This window comes from Orycteropus afer, unplaced genomic scaffold (genome assembly GCF_000298275.1).
Source record: "Orycteropus afer afer isolate SDZICR_OR568_19922 unplaced genomic scaffold, OryAfe1.0 scaffold00005, whole genome shotgun sequence".
In the NCBI taxonomy this organism is placed as follows: Eukaryota; Metazoa; Chordata; class Mammalia; order Tubulidentata; family Orycteropodidae; genus Orycteropus; species Orycteropus afer.
In genome coordinates, this window is record NW_006921592.1 from 9,260,175 (window position 1) to 9,280,570 (window position 20,396).

The 20,396-nt window shown below is 39.0% G+C and overlaps 1 protein-coding gene across 1 annotated transcript in view; it reads left to right on the top strand.

The window, feature by feature from the left end:
* PCSK5 (proprotein convertase subtilisin/kexin type 5) overlaps positions 1–20,100 on the top strand; it is a 600,269-nt gene extending 580,169 nt beyond the window's left edge. The window contains exons 36-38 of the mRNA XM_042780610.1: positions 14,899–14,999; positions 16,628–16,814; positions 19,697–20,100. Of these exons, the coding sequence (XP_042636544.1) occupies positions 14,899–14,999; positions 16,628–16,814; positions 19,697–20,100 (692 nt within the window). The remainder of the gene's footprint in view (positions 1–14,898; positions 15,000–16,627; positions 16,815–19,696) is intronic.
* Positions 20,101–20,396: the final 296 nt, after the last annotated feature.

Here is a 20,396-nt window from a genome sequence, read left to right on the forward strand (position 1 = left end):
TCAAGGCAAAAAATACCAGAGAGATATTTACTTGTGTTTTATTGACTATGCAAAGGCATTCGATTGTGTGGATCATAACAAATTGTGGATAACACTGAGAAGAATGGGAATTCCCAAACACTTGATTGTACTTGTGAGGAACCTGTACATTGACCAGGAGGCTGTCATTCAGACAGAGCAAAGGGACATTGCATGGTTTAAAATGAAAAAGGGAGTGCTTCAGGGTTGCATCCTTTACCCATACTTATTCAATCTGTATGCTGAGCAAATAATCTGAAAAGCTGGACTATATGAAGAAAAGTGCGGCATCAGGATTGGAGGAAGAATCATTAACAACCTGCTATATGTTGATGACACAACTTTGCTTGCTGATAGTGAGGATGACTTGAGGCACTTACTGATGAAGGTTGAAGAATACAGTCTGCAGTACGGATTACATCTCAATCTAAAGAAAACAAAAATCCTCACAACTAGACCAATAAGCAGCATCACAATAGAGAAAAGATTGAGGTTGTCAAAGAATTCACATTGCTTGGTTCTATAATTGGCGCCAATAGAAGCAGCAGTCAGGACATTAGACGACATATAGCACTGGGCAAGTCGTCTGCAAAAGAACTCTTTCAAGTGCTGAGGAGCAAGGATGTCTCCTTGAGGACTAAGGTGCTCCTGACACAAGCCATGGTATTTTCAATTGCCTCACATGCATGTGAGAGCTGGACAATGAATAAGGAAGACCGAAGAAGAGTTGATGTTTTTGATTTGTGGTGCTGGGGAAGAATACTAAAAGTACCACGGAGTGCTAAAAGAACAGATCTGTCCTGGAGGAAGTGCAGCCGAAATGCTCCTTGCAAGTGAGGAGGCCAGACTTTGTCTCACCTACTTTGGTCATGTTGTCAGAAGGGACCATTCCCTGGAGAAGGATGTCATGCTTGGTAAGGTGGAGGGGTCAATGAAAGAGGGGAAGGCCTTCAACGAAATGAATTGACACGGTGGCTGCAACGATGGGCTCAAGTATAGCAAGGATCATGGAGCTGGGATTGGGTGGTGTTTTGTTCTGCTGTGCATGGGGTAGCTATGAGTCAGAAATGACTCCATGGCACCTAACAACAACAACAACATTTTACTCCATAAAAAAGAAACAAAAAACCCAAACTCACTGCCATCGCATCGGATACGACTCATAGCAACCCTTCCTTGGGTTTCCGAGGCAGTATCACTATGGAAGTAGATTGCCCAATGTTCCCTCTGAAGAGTGGCTAGTGGATATGAACTGCCAGCCTTTTGGTTAGCTGTCAAATGCTTTAGGCACTATGCCACCAGAGCTCCCATTAGCTTGCCATAGAAAGATGATTATGTTTAATTCTCAACATCCAATAAGGTGATAAGGCCACACTGTTTTAATTATCAAACTCTGTTAGATAAATGTTGGCTTCTGTGGAAGAACAATGTGGAACAAAAGTCAAAATCATAAAAAAAAAAATTTAAGAAGACCAAGTTTGCTAGTCTGATAGAGCCTGGTGAGAGCCCTGAGACTATGGCCCCTAGTTACCCTTCAGGGCTGGAATTGAACTCACTCCTATGACTTTCAGCCAAACAATAGACAGGCATATGGGGTAAATATTTACATCAGATAGATGCGCTCATTGGTGCAACCAACCATGGGAGAATAGAAGGACAGTGTTTGCACAGGGAGACAGCTTTGGGGAGGGGGGGTTGGCGGGAATGCATGGGAGGGAAGGACACAGACAAGAGATGGTTACAGGGAGGAAGTGGAAAGAGAGCTGTTACATTTGGGGAATTGCAGTCAATGTCATGAAACAAAATAAGTATGAACTGTTGAATTGGAAAATGAATTTATTTGCTCTGTAAACTTTCACCCAAATCACAATAAAAAATTTTTAAATAAAATAATATAAATAAATGTTGAACTCTGGTAGGGAGCACTTCTGCTCTTTTCAAAATTTCCTTGGCTATTCTTAGCCCTTCCTCCATATAGATTTTGTAATTATTCAAGTTTCATCAAAAATCCTTTGGACATTGATTGGCATTGTGTTGAACTTATTTTAGTGGGAAAATCTATCTTTGTGATCCTGGGTCACCATATTTATGAACATTTTGTGCATTTACTTTTTGTTTTTCAGTAAAGTTTTAATAAATATTTTACATTTTTAAAGGGTGAAAGGTGATTAAAATCTTTCACCAGTTTATATTTTTACCCTTTAGTTTACATTTTCTACCCTTGAACTGTGGCTCAACCCTCCTTTATATACTGTAGAACTTAGAACCACCTACAGCCACTTAGAACCACTCAGCAGCCACCAGGTATGTCATGTTCTTTCATGCTGCTTTTTATCCATGTGTGTTCTCTTCGGGGAGAACAAGGCTCCCATGAACTCTCAATTTAATGACCCAGCTTCAATGTCACCTCCTTTGTGAAGAGATTCTTAATCCTCCCAGTAGTGTTCTTCTTATTGTTTAGCATACTAAAGAATACTCATTATATATATACAGTAGAAAATGCAAACAATGCAACCACTGCAATGGAGTCAGATCTGACTCATAGCAACCCCTCCTTGGGTTTCCAAGGTGGTATCACTACAGAAGTAGATTGCTCAACTTTCCTTCTGAGGAGTGGCTAGTGGGTTTGAACCTACAGACTTCTGGTTAGCAGTCAAATGCCTTAGGCACTGACCACCAGAGCTCCTATATGTGAAGTATACTCATTCTTTAGTATACTGTTGTATCATAGCACTTTAATGTTGCATTTTAATTAAACATGTCCATCTCTCCTCCAAGCTGTGAGCCCCTCAAGGGCAAGGATTGCATTTATTTGTATTCACTGTGTGTAGTAGTCCAGAGTGTAACACATAATAAATGCTAATTAAGCATGAATGAATGAATAAAAAACATATGGATACTAATGCCTTTTGGCAAACTGGAAACTTTTTAGGTATTAGATCTTCAAATATGCCTCTCCACCCTTTTACCCAATCTCTTTTGAAATTTTTACTACATGTAATGTAAAGTTTCTTGATCTGTCCTCTATGTCTCCTAACAGCTCTTTTATATTTTTATCTCTTTGACTCTGTATGGTTTATACCAAGTTAATAATTCAGGGTTCTCTTCCATTTCCCTAATTTACTCTTTGACTGTGTTTTGTTTAAAGTTCAGCCCATCTATTACTTTTGTTTATTCATTTCAATGATTGTATTTTTTATTTTTAAGATTTCTGGTGATTTCTTACTCATATCCATATGCTTTTCTTTTATATCTTCCTGATTATGTTTCATAATTTATTATCAATTATGGCTATTATGCTTTCATCTACTTTGAGCATTTAAACATTGATTTTAAAGAATTTGTCAAACTTTCAATGAAATTAATTTTATCTGAAAAAAATTCTGATTGTTGATTATGTTTGTTGTCTTTTCTAGCATTCATTACAAGAGCTCTGGTAGTGTAGTACCTAAGGCACTTGACTGCTAACTCAGAAGTCTGACAGTTCAAACCCACCAGCCACTCCTCAGAAGGAAGGTTGGGCAATCTACTTCCGTAGTGATACCGCCTTGGAAACCCAAGGAGGGGTCATTATGAGTTGGGTCTGACTCGACAGCACATAACAACAACATATATGCATATAATTTAGAATTCTGGTTTTTGGCCCATTTTGAGTGGAAGAGTTTGCTTTTGGTTCCTCTCCCCTTTCTTTCTCCCCTTATGTTCAGTCTTCCTGGGTTGATTAACTCCCTCTGCTTCCAGCCTAGGATACAGTCCAGAAACAGGAATTCTCAATGTTTCTGGAAGTGATATTAATGACAATACTACTACCGTTAACAACCCAACAAGTAGCTTAAAGGAGTTGCTGATCAGGAGGGGATATCTGTGAAGACAGAGTCTTACCCTGACTCTGTTTTAATCCCTAAACCATGCTTTTAGCCCTGTTCTCAGATGAAGCACTTTTCATTACTGTTGTGGTAGAGAAGTTGAACTCCCAACCCCCACTGACAGGGAGGTGGCTTGAACCTGGCTACCATTTTCCATTTATATTTTATTTCTTCCCCAAAGAAATTTCATCTTTTCTTTTTTAATTTGATTTTTTTAGGTGAAATTCTCATAAAATGTAATTAACCATTTTAATATGAACAGTTCAGTGGCTTTTAGTTCATTCACAATTCAGGCTGTCCTTTCATTAAGTTTGGAGTGTAAGGGTTATTATATCAGAACCTGACTTTATGAACAAGTTTTTCTTTCTTCTCTCTTTTATCTCCCATGCTTCAGTGTTCTAAGTAGTGTACCTACCTGGTGTAATTGTTCACCTTGTAGCCCTGTCTATTTGGCTGAAATTTAAACCATGGGAGTAAATTCAATTCCAGGCCTGACTAGGAGTTGTAATCTTGGGGGTTTCACCAGTCTCTATCAGATCAGTAAGGTTAGTCTTTTTTTATGATTTTGAGTTTTGTTTCACATTTTTCTCCCTCTCTACCCAGGATCTCCAGTTCTTATCCCTTTCCAAACAGTTGTCAGTGGAAGCCAGCCATCATCTAGTTGTTCTGGTCTCACGGTCATGTAGGCTGAGGTTCCCATGGTCCACTAGTCCCTTGGACTAACTGTGTTTCCATCCATTCTCTACTCTTCTTTGTTCCAAACAAGGAGAGAATAAGTGTTGCATCTTAGATGGCTGCTTGTAAGCTTTTAAGAGCCCAGTTGTGAGTTACCAAAGTAAGATGTAGAACAATGTTTTTGTGCATTGTTAGTCAATTAAGCTTGGTGTCCCCTCAGACCATGGTCCCAAGCCTACAGCCCAGCACCTCACTCCCTCAAGGTATTTGTTTGTGGCTAAGAAGTTATCATAACTTTGCCGCCTGTTAGCTCTTTTACATATATGAACGTTTTTATAGCACATATAAATACGTATGTAGAAATATCATCTAGCAAACCTGTATATGGTCATGGGTATATTCCCTTTCTCCTACCCCTATCTCCAACCTGATCACCTTACACATCTACCTATGTGTCTGCCCATAAATTGATGTTTGTTATCACTGGTAATGCAGTATTGTGTACATAAAGGTGTTTATCTTTGCTGTCTGCATCTCTTTTGCATCTCCCTGTGTCTTCCTTTTCCTTAGTGTTATTGTGCTGCTTACCAGCTTTCAGTATATTGCCTTTCCCTTCACCCACATCATGTCTCTTACCTAGCTAGCAATTTTCCCTCCCCTTTCCTCTCATCCCTGATAACCAACAGTTTCCTTCTACATGTAAACCTTTCCTTGACTTTTTGTAATAATGGACTCATAGAATATTTGTCCTTCTGTGATTGACTTATTTCACTCAGTATAATGTCCTCCAAGTTCATCCATGTTATGAAGTGTCTCATGGATTCTTCATTGTTCTTTACTGTTGTGTAGTATTCCATTGTGTGTATGTACCATAGTTTGGTTAACCATTCATCCATTGCTATTTTGAATAGTGCTGCAGTGAACATGGGTGTGCATATATCTATTCATATCCCAATTCTCATTTCTTTAGGAGATGTAACTAGTAGTGGAATTGTTAGATCAAATGGTATTTCTATTTCCAAATTTAGAAATGATTTTTTATGTATATGTGTTATTAATGGATAATCAGGTTCTTAGTAAAGCATTATTACCCAGCCTCATTCTGCTAATCCAAACACCTGGGGATGGGGATTGTTGGTATATTTAAGTTGTGTTTTCAGGCAAAAGCCAACCTGTTCGAGCTTGCTTCTAATGTTGCTCCCTCTTCTTTCTGAAATGATTCATCTCGGAGCAGTAGGTTGATTACATAGAAACTCCAAGGAGTGAGGAAAATGAGGTAAGAAATCAGCTCTTTCCCCACCCTGGGAAGAGATCACCAGCCAACCTTGCTGTCTAGTTACTCTGATGCTTTCCTGAGCACTCTCCTGGTAATATTTCAAAAGTAACTTCTTCCCAAGTTCTGTACACATGGGAAGATAGCCATGTCCAGATTGAAGGTGGTTTCCATTATCACCCAATGACTTAACATGCCCTAGTTTACTTCTCCTTCCAAATGGTTTTCCTGAGCTTCTGGCAAACATCCATTATCCTGCTGAATATCTTCACTTTGATACCTAGCAGACACATTAAACTCATAATTCACTAGCCCATGTCACCCCATTTCTGGACAACCCTTTTCTGTGCTCCCTATCTTGATGAATGACCCCACCACTTACCCAGTTGCCTGAGAGAGAAAACTGGCCCTCATCCTTTACTACTCCCTCTCCCTCAAGGCCACATTCCAATTTTCCCCAGGTCCTGTCAAATATACTCTAAATATCACCCAGCTCCATTTCCCCTCTCTTGGTCTGCTAATGCCACTGTTGTGGTCCAAACTTTTATCACTCCTCACTTGAATTATTCACCAGGTCTCTATCTGGTCTCCAAGCCTCTAGTATTAGCAACTCTGTAGCCAACTAGTCCTCCCTTGTGCTCTCAGGTTTATCTTTCTGTGTGACAAATGTCAAATGATGCTCCTCTGTTTGGGATGAATCTGCACTGATTTTTAGAATAGAGTCTTAACTTAGTAACTTTCCATATGACCTTCTTTGTCACAGGACTTTTCACATTCAGCCTTATGTCATACCACCTCCTCTCCCATTCTCTAATCCAGGCATGATGTTCTCTAAATCCGAAGCCACCTTGCCCTCTCTCCAGAATACCTTCTCCAGCCTGCTCTGCCTGGCTACTCTTTCTGATCCATTAGAGTCATCATTTTGTCCAGGAAGTGTTCCGTAAGACCTCCATTCTGTTTCCATTAGTTCTCTGTGCATTCATCCAACCATCCATTTGTTTATTAAACATATATTTACACAATGTCAATACCACTGTGAATGATACAGTCAAGATCCCTGCATCCCAGAGGGCACATTTTGTAATTATTTACTTATTATTAGTCTCCCTGTTTAGACTGAGGTTCTTAAAGGCAAAAGTTAATGTGTCTTACCTTTGTATCTCCAGCCCTTAGTACACTTTCCAACTTATAAACAACCAGTGCTCATAAACAATTTGTATTCCCTGGGAGTTGTTCTCAATTACACAAACATTAAATTACTGTTAGCTGAATCGTGGACTCCTTGGGTGGTACAAGTGGTTAGTGCACTCAGTTACTAACTGAAAGGTTAGAGGGTTTACTCCTGTCAGTGGCACCTTGGAAGAAAGTACCGGCCATCTACTTCCAAAATTCAGCCATTGAAAACTCCATGGAGCACAGTTTACTCTGAAACACATGGGGTTGCCATGAGTCAGTTTGACCCGATAATAACTGGTGGTAGGAGTAGTGTTGTAAAGTGGGCAGGGCAGTGCCATGGGCTAGTGGTGGGGACATTTGGCTTCTAGTCAGGACCAAACAACCATAGATGTGATTTTGGTAAACTAATGTCTCTTAATATTACCCAATCAAAATGGAACAATACCAGCTTTCAAGGATTTTTGTGAGAGTTTGAGAAATCACTAGTAATGTTGTAAGCACAGTTTGAGAACATAGAAATACCTTTTTTTTTTTTTTTGGTTTGAGATGTCCTGGGTGGACTAAGGATGCTGGTTTTGAGCATTCCCAGTTTTAATGTTCATTACATTACCACAGTTTCCCTGTGATGGTATTCAAGGAATGCTGGGCATATTTGGGTGAGTCTTGAAACCATCCTGAGCATTTGTAATGTCTCTACCTGTGTTTTACTTGGACCCAGAACTTGCCATCTTGAAGTTTTCAAATGAAAAATAAATGTTGACTTTGATAGAGAAAATTCAGTTCAGAAAAAGAGCTCTAGTGGTGTAGTGGTTAAAGCATTTGGCTGCTAACCAAAAAATGTTGGTGGTTCAAACCCACCAGCTGCTCTATGGGAGAAAGATGAGGCAGTCTTGCTTCCGTAAAGATTTATAGCCTTGGAAACCCTACGGCAGCAGTTCTACTCTAGCTATAGGGTTGCTATGAGTTGGAATTAACTCTATAGCAGTGGGTTTGGTTTTGGCCTGGTTGTTCAGAAAGAGAATGAGGAAAGAGAAAGGGATTATTTTAATAGTGGTGGAGGGGGTGGGTAACTACTACATTAGCAATGGCACTCACTCAGAACATAAGATCTGCAAGCACAAGCATCTCAAAGAATTAGGGAAAAGGCACTTTCTTTTATAGGACTGAGAGCAAACAAGGCTAGAAAAAACCCAGATGTGGGAATGTGGCATGAGTGGTTGACATCATTGGATAGTAAATCAAAATGTTTTGTGCTGAGGTCAGCCTATTCTCCAGGAAGGATCCTTAAAGAGTGGTAGTGTTCAGGCTCAGGCTGAGGGCTGACCAACATTCAGGGACCTGAGGGAAGAGGAGAAGCTTAAGCAAAGTTTGGTTAACGAGTATTCTGTTTCTGATTGGTCAGTAAGGATAAGCAGTTCAGTTACTCATTTATCAACAACAACATGCTTGGCCTGGTCATAGGTAAACAAAGAAGCATGCATGAGTTTTATCTCAGTCATGTAGGAAAGGTAATTATTTACTGTGAGCCATTTTCCTGAATATAGAGAATGGGGAATTTTTTTTTTTTAAACTATCGCTATTTGCCAGTAACATGAGGTTCAGGTAAAATCAGGATTACCAAACTTTCCATCTGTGCTACACATTTCATCTTTCATTATGTCACACACATCCCTTGCTGGCTAGGGAATTTTTATGCTGTTTTTTTTTTGTTGGGGATATATGGATTACAAAACTTGGGGACAGATTTTTTCTTGGGTTATTAAAATTGGGTGAGTTCCTTCCTTCTTAAAACATTAGCTCTCATACTAAGAGATGGAGATGCATGAAAGACTCAGTAGAAATATAGCAAACCTGAATAAAAAATTTACCAACTGGATTCACTTTTGACTGTCCGATAATTTCAAGATATGATAAAATAACCTAAAATAAGGTTTAACATGTAACTGTGCAACTGGTTCCTCCATAATTAGCTCATGTGTTGCCTTCACATATTTAACTTTTTATTTATCTTCCCCATGAAATTGTTTGGAATCCAAATCCAGGCTGAGTAACTGAAGCCACTGGAGTCTCTGAGCTGCACTTTTTGCATGAAAGATGCCCACAGACAGATCCCAGGGGAGGCACTTGGCAGTGTTGAATTCATCCCATGAGGGTCAGTCCGAGGGAGCACAGATGGTGAGCAGTTCTGAATTTTAAGGAAATGCCAAAGCTGTCTTTATAGATCCCAAGACTCCTGCAGATCCTTAGAAGGAATGACAGATGCAGGGGGTGGAAACCTGAAAACAGCAGAAACATTCTGGAGGTTAACAAATTGCCTTTTGCAAAGACTCTGGGTAGCCTAAGTGTTCAGGCTTTGCAACAATAAATCATTGTAGTAGATGTAAATGAAATTGCTGGTTTATCACCCAAAGGTGACAGATAGTGCCTTTGGGGATTGATTAGGATCTCAGTCTGAGACAAACTGTTGCTGATTTTCTTCTGGAAGTGTAACCAACTTTAAGGCACAAATTTTGTGACCTAACCTCTTTACTGCCTTTTTTTCCTCGTTTAATTTTTCCTACTCTTAGTTTCTCTTCACTAAAAAAAAAAAATTTTACACATTAAAAATTGAAGTAAGACACTTACTCTATATTTTAGGGAAAAAATGTAGGGGGGGGAGAAAGGAAAGAGGAAGAGAAGGAGGGGACGCAAGGTTGAACAAAGGGAGGAATTGAAAGAAGGAAGGAGGGAAAGAGGGAAGGAAGGAAGGAAGGAAGGATTTAGGTGAAGTTTTTTTTTTTTTTTTTCCATTAGAAATGACTATTACAATTTTTTTAAAAAAGGCCAGGTTTACTGGCCTAATGAAGACTGGTGGAACCCCTGAGACTATTGCCTTTAGACATGCTTCAAGCTAGGAACTGAACTTAAGTCCTTGACTCAACTGGTAGTCAAATGAGAGACCTATAAGGTGAACAGTAATATAAGGAGGGCATGCACTCCTTAGAACAATCAAGCATCTGAGATCAAGAGGACCGCATTTTCCCAGGGATAGAGCTAGGACGGTGGGAGAGCATGGAAGGAAGGACAAAGGAAAGGGGTGGGCGCATGGAGGAAGTGGGAAGAACCCTGTTACAGAGTTGGGATTGCAATAAATGTAACAAAACAGAATGTGTATGAACTGTTGAATGGAAACCCAATTTGCTCTGTAAACTTTCACCCAAATCACAATTTTAAAAGAAAGAAAAGACAATTATGTTTTCCAGGACAAGTAAGCTATTCTGTATGAAGTTAGAGTTAAGATTTTAAGAAAAAGTGGTTTTGAATTTATATCACAAGGGGCAGCCCCAACTTAAGAAGTAGTTGGGTACTAAATGTTTATTCTCTAAGTGGTTGTTTAGAACTCAGAATTCAATTTTCCACAGAAACAATGTTGTAAATGACTCAGCTCATAGATTGGATGTAAATAGTTATTTTAATTCCATAGTGAATGTGAAGGACAGGACTCATGGTTCTATTTCAAGTTCAACTAACCACTCTTTACAATATTGTTCCAATGGGAAGACAGACATATATCAAATTCCAACTCCCAATACCAGCTGCATTCCATGCCCCATCTATCTCCCTGCTCCTGTTTTGAAATTCTCAGTAAAAGAGCCATGCCCTCACTAATGAAATAGAACTCAAGGTTCCTCTCTCCTAACTCTTTCCAGAGTTCTCCTTTGGTATCAGCATAGAAAGCAATGTTTGTGTCAGTCATTGTTGGTGTTTATGAATTAGGAGAGACAAGCATTACCTCCACAAGAAATAGTCAGTATATTCAAACTCTCCTCCACTTGGCAGTTCATGTGTTCAGGCAAATATTGTGGTAGAAAGAGCTCTGAAGTGTGCATTTGAATCTGTACTCAACCATTACTTATATAACCTTACTTGAGTGCTTTCCTATGTTTGGACCTTAGTTTTAATTTCTTTAAAAATTAAATGAATAAGAGATTAAATTACTAAGAAGAGAATTTACAGTTTTCAAGAGAATTTCAAAGAAATCTATCACCTGGTCCCTTCCCTCAAACAAAATTAAGAGTCTCTGGAAAAAGTGATATTTAAGACCAGTTTTATAGCTCTAGCATTTAAAGTTCCAAGTGTAAGGTTGTTTCTCAGTTATCAGAACAAAGCATTGCCCACTCCTGCATCATGTTCATGATCATCAGTGTGTTCGAGTCCACAGCTGCAACCACTGCGCCAATTCATCTCACCAAGGATCTCCCTTGCCATCACTTTCCCTCCACTTCAATAAACATGATGTCTTGCTCTAGCGACTGATGTCTCCTGATGATGGGTCCAAAGCAATAGTCTATTATGATTTGTAAAGTTTTCACTGGCCAATTTTCAGAAGTAGATTTCCAGGACTTTCTTTCTCATCCATCTTAGTCTGAAAGCTCTACTGAAACCTGTCCACGATGGTGACCCTGCTGGTATTTGAAATACCAGTGGCATAGCTTCCAGTATGATAAACTGACAGACAAGTAGTTAGGAACTACCTGTTTATGCTTTACTTACCAGGTGAGTATTGAGATCCTCCAAATCAGCCAGTGACATCCTCTGTTTGTCTATAAATAAAGTTGAGAATGACAAATAAAGTTTACAGACTTTCTATATGATTTCTCATTCTCTGAAACTCTTTTCTCTTGCTGTAATATAACATCTGTCATCCCTAAATCCTCAAATTCCAGACTAAGAGTCTACATAGATTGGGCTAATAGGATAATTTCTAGGTCTTCACTTTCTGTCTTGTGGACTTCCTTTTTTCCATTTCCTCAATCAATTCACTTGAAGATAGATATCCTAAACATTAATGAGTTGAAATGGACTGGTATGGGCATTTTGAATTGGACAATCATATAGTCTACTACACCAGGATTGACAAATTGAAGAAGAATGGCATCACTTTGATTGTCAAAAGGAACATTTCAAGATCTATCCTTTAGTGCAGTTCTGTCAATGATAAGATAATAGCTATACACCTACAAGGGAAACCAGTTAATACGACTATTTTTCAAGTTTACACACCAACCACTAATTGCAGAGATGAAGAAATTGGAGATGTTTACCATATTCTGCAGTCTGAAATTGATCAAACATGCAATCAAGATGCATTGTTAATTACTGGCCATTGGAATGGGAAACTAGGAAACAAAGAAAAAAATCAGTAGTTGGAAAACAGGCTGTGGTGATAGAAAAAATGCTGGAGATCACATGATAGAATTTTGCAAGACCAATGAATTATTAATCAGAAATACCTTTTCTCAACAACATAAACATTAGTTATACAAGTAGACCTGGCTGGATGGAATACACTGGAAGCAAATTGACTATCACATCTGTGGAAAGAGACAGTGGAGAAGCTCAATATCATCTGTCAGAACAGGACCAGATTCTGACTGCGAAACAGACTATCAATTGTTTGTATGCAAGTTCAAGTGGAAGTTGAAGAATATTAAAACAAATCCATAAGAGCCAAAGTATGACCTACCTGAAGTATATTCTACCTGAATTTAGAGACCATTTCAAGAATAGATTTGATGCATAGAATACTAATGACCAAAGACCAGACAAATTGTGGGGACATGAAGGACATCATACATGGAGAAAGCAAAAGATCATTAAAAAGGTAGAAATGAAAGAAAGGACCAAAATGAGTGGCAGAAGAGACTCTGAAACTTGATTTTGAATGTAGAATGGCCAAAAACAATGGAAGAAATCATGAAGTAAAAAAGCTGAACAGAAGATTTCAAAGGGCAGCTTGAGAAAACAAAGTAAAGTATAATAAAATGTGCAAAGACCTGGAGTTAGAAAACTAAAAGGAAAGAACATGTTTGGTATTTCCCAAGTTGAAAGAAGTGAAGAAAAAAATCAAGCCTTGAGTTATGATATTGAAGGATTCTATGGGCAAAAAGGAGCAAGAACTAAGGCATTTGACTACTAACCAGAGGTTGATTGTTCAAACCCACCAGCCATTCCACGAAAGGAAGATGGGACAATTTCCATAAAAATTTACCATCTTGGAAACCCAATGGGGGTTGCTATGAGTCAGAATCAACTCAATGCCAGTGAGTGTGGTTTTGGTTTGGTTTTATAGGCTAAGAACATTGAAAGATGCAGGAAGCATCAAAAGACAATGGAAGAAATACACAGCATCACTGTATCAAAAAGAACTGGTCAATATGAAATATGATCATATTTCAACATATGATCAAAAACTGATGCTACTGATGGAAAAAGTGTAAGCTACACTGAAGGAACTAGTGAAAACCAAGGCTGCAGGAATTTATGGAATACAAATTGAGATGTTTTAACAAACCAATGCAATGCTGGAAGTATTCACTCGTCTATGCCAAGAAAGTTGGTAGATACTTACCTGGGTCGATTGACTAGAAGAGATCCAAATTGTGCCCAATGCAAAGAAAGGTGATCCAATGGAATGTGGAAATTATCAAACAATGTCATCAATATCACACACAAGTAAAATTTTTGCTGAAAATAATTAAAAAGAGGTTGCAGCAATACATTGACAAGGAATTGCTAGAAATTCAAGCCAGACTCAGAAAAAGATGTGGAAGGAGAGATATCATTGCCCATGTCAGATGGATCTTGGCTGAAAGCAAAGAAATCCAGAAAGATGTTTCCTGTGTTTCATTTGCAATGCAAAGGCAAAAGGCATCTATGATCTGCATAGATCATAACAAATTATGGATAACATTGTGAAGAATGGGAATTCCAGGACACTTTATTGTGCTCATGTGACACCTGTACATAGACCAAGAGGCAGTCATTCAAACAGTACATGGGGATACTGTGTGGTTTCAAATCAGGAAAGGTATGTGTCAGGGTTGTATCTTTATATCTTGTATACTTGTTCAAGCTGTATGGTGAGCAAATAATCCAAGAACCAGGACTATATGATGAAGAGCATGGCATTAGGAGTGGAGGAAGGACTCATCAATAACCAGCAATATGCTGATGACAGAGCATTGCTTGTTGAAAACAAAGAGGACTTGAAGCACTTACTGATGAAGACCAAAGACTACAGTTTTCATTATGGATTACATCTCAACATAAAGAAAACAAAAATCCCCACAACTGAACCATTAAGCAACATTATGGTAAATGGAGAAAATATTGAAGTTGTCAAGTGTTTCATTTTACTTAGATCTACAATCAGCACCTGTAGAAGCAGCAATCAAGAAATCACACTGCATATTGCATTGGGAAAATCTGCTACAAAAGACCTCTTTCAAGTGTTAAAGAGCAAAGATGTTCCTTTGAGGATTGAGGTACGCCTGACCCAAGTCATATTTTCAGTCTCCTCATCTGTATGTGAAAGCTGGACAATGGGAAGACTGAAGAAGAGTTGATGCCTTCAAATTATGGTGTTGGCAAAGCATACTGAATATACCATGGACTACTAGAAAGATGAACACGTCTGTCTTGGAGGAAGTACAACCAGAAAGTTCCTTAGAAGTGAGGATGGTGAGACTTTGTCTCACAAACTTTGGACATGTTGTCAGGAGGGACCAGTCCCTGGAAAAGGACATCATGCCTGGTAAAGTGGAGGGTCATTGACAAAGAGGAATACCCTCAAGGAGAAGTATCGACACAATGGCTGTAACAATGGGCTCAAACATAGCAACAATTGTAAGGATGGCAGAAGACCAGGCAATGTTTCATTCTGTTACACATAGGATCACCTTTAGTTGGAAATGACTCAATGTCACGTAACAAGAAGAAGAAGAATCAATTCACCCTTATCCTTCAATTAACTCTGACATATTCTTTGCTTCTGAGTGTTTTGGAACAAAGAAAGAGATAAAAATCTAAGTTGCTGTCAAAATTTACCTTTTTTTCCCCCCCTTTCAGGAAAAGGAGCATTGAATTGCTTGTCCTGTGTGTGGAGTTACCACCTTGCGGGAGGAATCTGCAATTCAGACTGTTTTACAGGGAAATACAGAGTGGGAGAGGTACTGTGAATTGGCAATTGTTTCCCTTATACTCTCTCTAAAGAAGGAAAAGAGTTCAGTTACTGCTCATTCTAGACAAAGTCAAAAAGCCCTAAGATTCCTCTACTCACTATTGTTTAGGTTTAATATGTAAAAATTTTCCACCAGTGCATAATGGAATAATGGTGGTAACTACCTTCAGTTTTAATTTCAATCAAAAGACCTAGATCTAAGATAAACAATGGGAACATTAAGTAGTGAGGGCCCCCAAATTAATCTACGTTCATTGCTTGCAATCTTAGAAGTTTCAGGTCTGCATAGGAGTATTATGTAAGAAATAAGAAATGTCTTCTCTCCTACCCTCTTGCTGTCTAACTTGAAACATCTGAATAATGTAGGAACCACACAACTGATGTTGGTCCTTCATTTCCTTCACCCTGTCAATGTATATTAAGAAGGGCATATTTCATTTCTTGCATAGAAGCCATGGCTTTCCTAAGTCCACTGACTTCTTGGTTGTGTTTGCATACTTTATAAAATAAATAAATCTTTCCATGCTGAAATTTATACAAACCACCATATTCACATTTCAGCCCTTTGAATTCTGACAATAGCCTTCATTACACTTTGGAAGAAACTGAGGCTCAGAGAGGTTAAACAATTTGGTAAAGATCACATGGTTATTAAGTAACAACGCTGGGATTGAATCTAAAGACTCTGACTGAAAATCTAGGATTGATGAGATGAAAATAGATGAGAAAGTACCTGACATAGCACCAGAAACATACCACAGTGCTCAATAGAGATTTCCATTTCTTCCTGTTTTTCTGTTATGCAATACTTCCAAAGTTACAAAGTAGAGCAGAGAGGTATCTTCTCTAACCTATATTTCCAGAACCAGTCAAGGAGTGACTTGTAGAGAAAGAAGCCACTTTCTTATTTGTTGCCCATCTTCCCAATGAAATTTAACTGGTTTAGGATAACTCATACTATTCTAGGACATGATCACAATTTAACCACTACAGAAGCTGAGCAGATACATAAATGAGTAAAGAGTGCAGTAAAAGAAAAACCCTGGGAAAACTTAGGAAAAGTGGAAACTCATATCACCTATATGTTGGTGACATAATAGTGAGTGCTGGGGATTGTGTGAAATAGGAGTATACAAAAAGTGGGCCACTGCCACTCAGCTCTGTCTGTGACATTGCCATGTGGAAGTGATGAGTCCAATATTGACAGATCTTGTAGTTTTAAAGAGAAATTAGGAATTGATTTACATGTGAAATATTCCAATTTTGAAATGTGGACAAGTAATTCAAAATGCTTTAAAGTAGGGTAGGACAGACAAAACTTATCCTTAACTGAATATAGCTATTGAGCTGTCTGTAACTCAAACCAGTCTAGAAGTTTGTTGTCTCATAACCGTTACTAGCAGATTTCATAGGGACAGTCCCCAGCAATGCTTCCATTCATGCACAGACAATTGGTCAGTCTCTCATCTAGCACCATTAAAATGAACCCAGAATAAACCATCTTTCTACTGTCTCCCACAAACCTTATGTGGGACAAGGCAGAATTCCTATCTGAGAACACCAGTGCCTTCTTAATCCCTCCCCACTCTAAAGGAATCTCCTGGTTGTTCTTAACAGGGAGAGAAATTTAACTGTGAAAAATGCGACGAGAGCTGCATGGAGTGCAAGGGACCTGGTGCCAAGAACTGCACTGTGTGCCCCGCCAACCTGGTGCTGCACATGGATGACAGCCAGTGCCTCCCCTGCTGCAATGTTTCTGATCCCACTGACACCCAGGAGTGCTGTGACTGCCAGGACACCACTGGTGAGAAGAGAAAAAGGGGATGAACTCAGGAAGTTGATGGGAGCAGGGGGAAAAGTTCAGGGTGATCCATATGGCTACCTTTTTATCAGGAATCTGTGTGGTACTAATGGTTAAGCATTCAACTACTAACTAAAAGGTTGGAGATTCACACCCACCCAAGTGGGTGGGCCTTAGAAAGGCCACAGCCATGAAAAACCTATGGAGCAATTTTACTCTGCACACCAGAGGTCGCCATGAGTTAGAATTGACATGATGGCAACTAACAACAACCACCTTTGTATTGAGTGCTTGCTATGTACCTACCATACTTGAAATCTCATGTCCATCATGTCACTTTCCAAGTAGGTACTAATCCTATTTTGCACATGAGGAAACTTAGGTTCAAAGAGGCTGATTAGCATGCCCAAGTCCACACCAATGTTAGGAGACTTATCTCGAATTAGAATGCAGGTCCTATGAACTACAAAGTTCACATTCTTCCCACTGCTGGAAGACTTACTCAAATAGGTCTAGAACCTCATCTTTATATATTTACTTTGTTTCTATTTGTATTCTTTCCTTATGGGAAAAAAAGAAAAGACCCAACTATCAAGGAAGGTGAAGCCAATATTGTCTTGATTCTGTTGACGAACTATTCTATGAGAAGGCAGCTCAAATATAGGCCTCCCACTAGAGAATTTATGGCATTTTACAAACGAAATCTCCTTTAAGGCTAAGAAGAAACAAAATCCCTTTTACCAATTCCCAACCCCCCAACAGTATCCCACCCCAACCCCATCCACATGGGTCTTCATTGAACCCAAACTTAAAAGATGCAGTATTCCTTTGAAGTATTCTTAAAAGATGCAGAGTTATTCCTGATATAAAAGGAAATATATATTCTTAAAGTATATTCTCTAGTTAAGAAGTAGATGATTTCTTTGGAATTCAGATTTATCATTGTCTGACAAAAAAGAGATGTCATATTTATGGATGTCTATTCATTTATAAAAGGAGCTCTGGCAGCATAGTTGATAAGGAATTTGGCTGCTAACCAGAAGGACAGCGGTTCAAACCCACCAGCCACTCCATGGAAGGAAAATGGGGCAATCTACTTCCATAAAAATTTACAGCCTCAGAAACTGAATGGGGGTCACTGTGAGTTGGAATCAATTCCATGGCAGTGAGTTTGGTTTTTTGATTCATTTATATGGAGTCCCTGGGTGGTGAGAACTGTTAGCAGGCTTGACTGCTAACCAGAAGGTTGAAGATTGAAGTCCACACACAGGCACCTTGGAAGAAAGGCCTGGTATCTACTTTTGAAAAGTCAGAAATTAGAAACCTGATGGAGCACAGTTCTACTGACAAGCATAGGGGTCCCATGAGTCAGAATCAACTTGACATCAACTGGCCGATTCATATGTGAAGAAAATCCAAGACCTGTAACTGCTACTAGCTATTTATTTATTATTCAACCTTTTAAATTAATTACTAAATATCTTCTTTCCAAAACTAATTATTTCCTTCTCTGAGCTTTTCTGCCGTAGTAGCAGCTGTGTTCCCAGCTCCTCAAACACATCCACCTTCAGGGTCTGATTGCCTTCAGGGTCCATGCTGTGTTTGTGAAGAATAATAACCTTTATTCTATCAGTGCCTTTAGCCTTTAAATGAAACCAGAAGTACATGTATATTGGGCACAGAGTTTCTACATGTTTGTTCCAATTAAGAGCTATGTAGCCAGCTTTCCTAGTCCCTCTGTGGCTCTAGAAGATCCACCTGAGGCAACTCTGCAAAAGTCTAAATACTCTTGATTACCTTCTCATTCTTTACTGTGACTAACCTTCCTAAAAGGATTGTTTGGCATCATTAGATATAGAGCGGGACTCTCATGAGGTATATATTGAGATTTCATAGAGCGATGAGGCCTCGAAGGTAATCAGACAGTGATTCTATCATTTTAGGTTTTAAGAAAAAAGGATATAGAGAAATGAAATTCTGAAACATGCTACAACATGGATGAACATTGAAAACACTATACTAAATGAACTAAATCAGACAAAAATGGACAAATATTGTATGATCCCACATATATGAAATATTTACAATAGGCAATGCATATAGATAACAATTTCTTAGAGGTTACCAGGGTTTGGGACGGAGGGGAATGGGTAGTTACTACTGACGAGGTATTGAGTTTCAGTTTGGGGTGTTGTAAAACTTTTAGAAATGGATAGTGGTGACGGTTACACAACCTAGTGGATGTGATTATCACTGAATTATACATTTAAAATGATTAAAACAGTAAACGTTTTTATACTTTAGCACAGTAAAATATTTTTTAAAAAATTTTTAATTAAAACATCAAGGCAAATAGGCAAGTGTATGGATATCTACTGGTGTAGTACCTAAGGCATTTGACTGCTAACCAAAGGCTGGAAGTTCAAATCCACCAGCCACTCCTTGGAAGGAAGATTGGGCAATCTGCTTCTTTATGATGCTGCCTTGTAAATCCAAGAAGGGGTTGCTATGAGTTGGATCTAACTTGATGGCAGTGAGTTTAGTTTTTTTGGTTATGGATACCAAAGTTTATTACTAGCTAACAGAGATGAGCTAGAGTGAGGTGGGGAAGGAAGATAGAATGCTTAGATGACACTGAGCTCCTGTTAATAGTGAAGGAAAAATTTGGGAATGGTCAATGGTAATGGTTAAACAAAATGATGAATGTAATTAATGTCACTGTACTGTACAAGTGAAGATGATAGAAACAGCAGATGTTCTGTTACCTATACACTTACCACAATTTTAAAAAGTTAAGGCAAAATTATTTACCTCGGAAACTAACTTTCCCCATGTTTCTTCTCCCCCACCTCTTTGGCTTCATCTTTTGGGGTCATCTTCAACAGAGGAGTGCATTCTCAGAACAAGTGAGATTGGCCCTGCAGCTGAGAGTTCCAAGACAGCTCTGTTCGTCACCTCCTCCATCATGCTGCTGCTGCTGCTCGGGGCAGCCGTGATTGTCTGGAAGAAGTCTCGAGACCGAGCCCAGCCAGCAGAAAAGTCTGGCTATGAAAAGCTCTCTGACCCAAACAAGGCTTATTCTTCCTACAAGAGCAGCCATCGTGAAAGCACGAGCTTTGAAGAGGATCAGGTGATTGAGTACAGGGACCGGGATTATGATGAGGATGATGAGGATGACATAGTCTACATGGGTCAAGATGGCACCGTCTACCGGAAATTTAAGTACGGGCTGCTGGACGATGATGATGAAGATGAGCTGGAATATGATGATGAGAGCTATTATAAGTAAACAGAGGCCACCCTACCCCATTCCACTCACAGGCATGTGTGTGAGCGTGACTGTGTTTGCTTTCATTCACACACAAAGCCCACATGTGAGTCTTCATATTTGTGTTCCTAATCATGAATCCAGAGTATGTTAGAATGCTAGAATATTTTATTTTTCTTTTGGGTGGCTAAAATCAATTACAATTCCTATTCAACCATAATTGAGGAATAAAGATAAAGTTCAGAGGCACCCCCTTCAAAACAGTATGTCAAAATACAAGATGCAGGAGGTGAAAACAACTAAGATTTCTACAAACT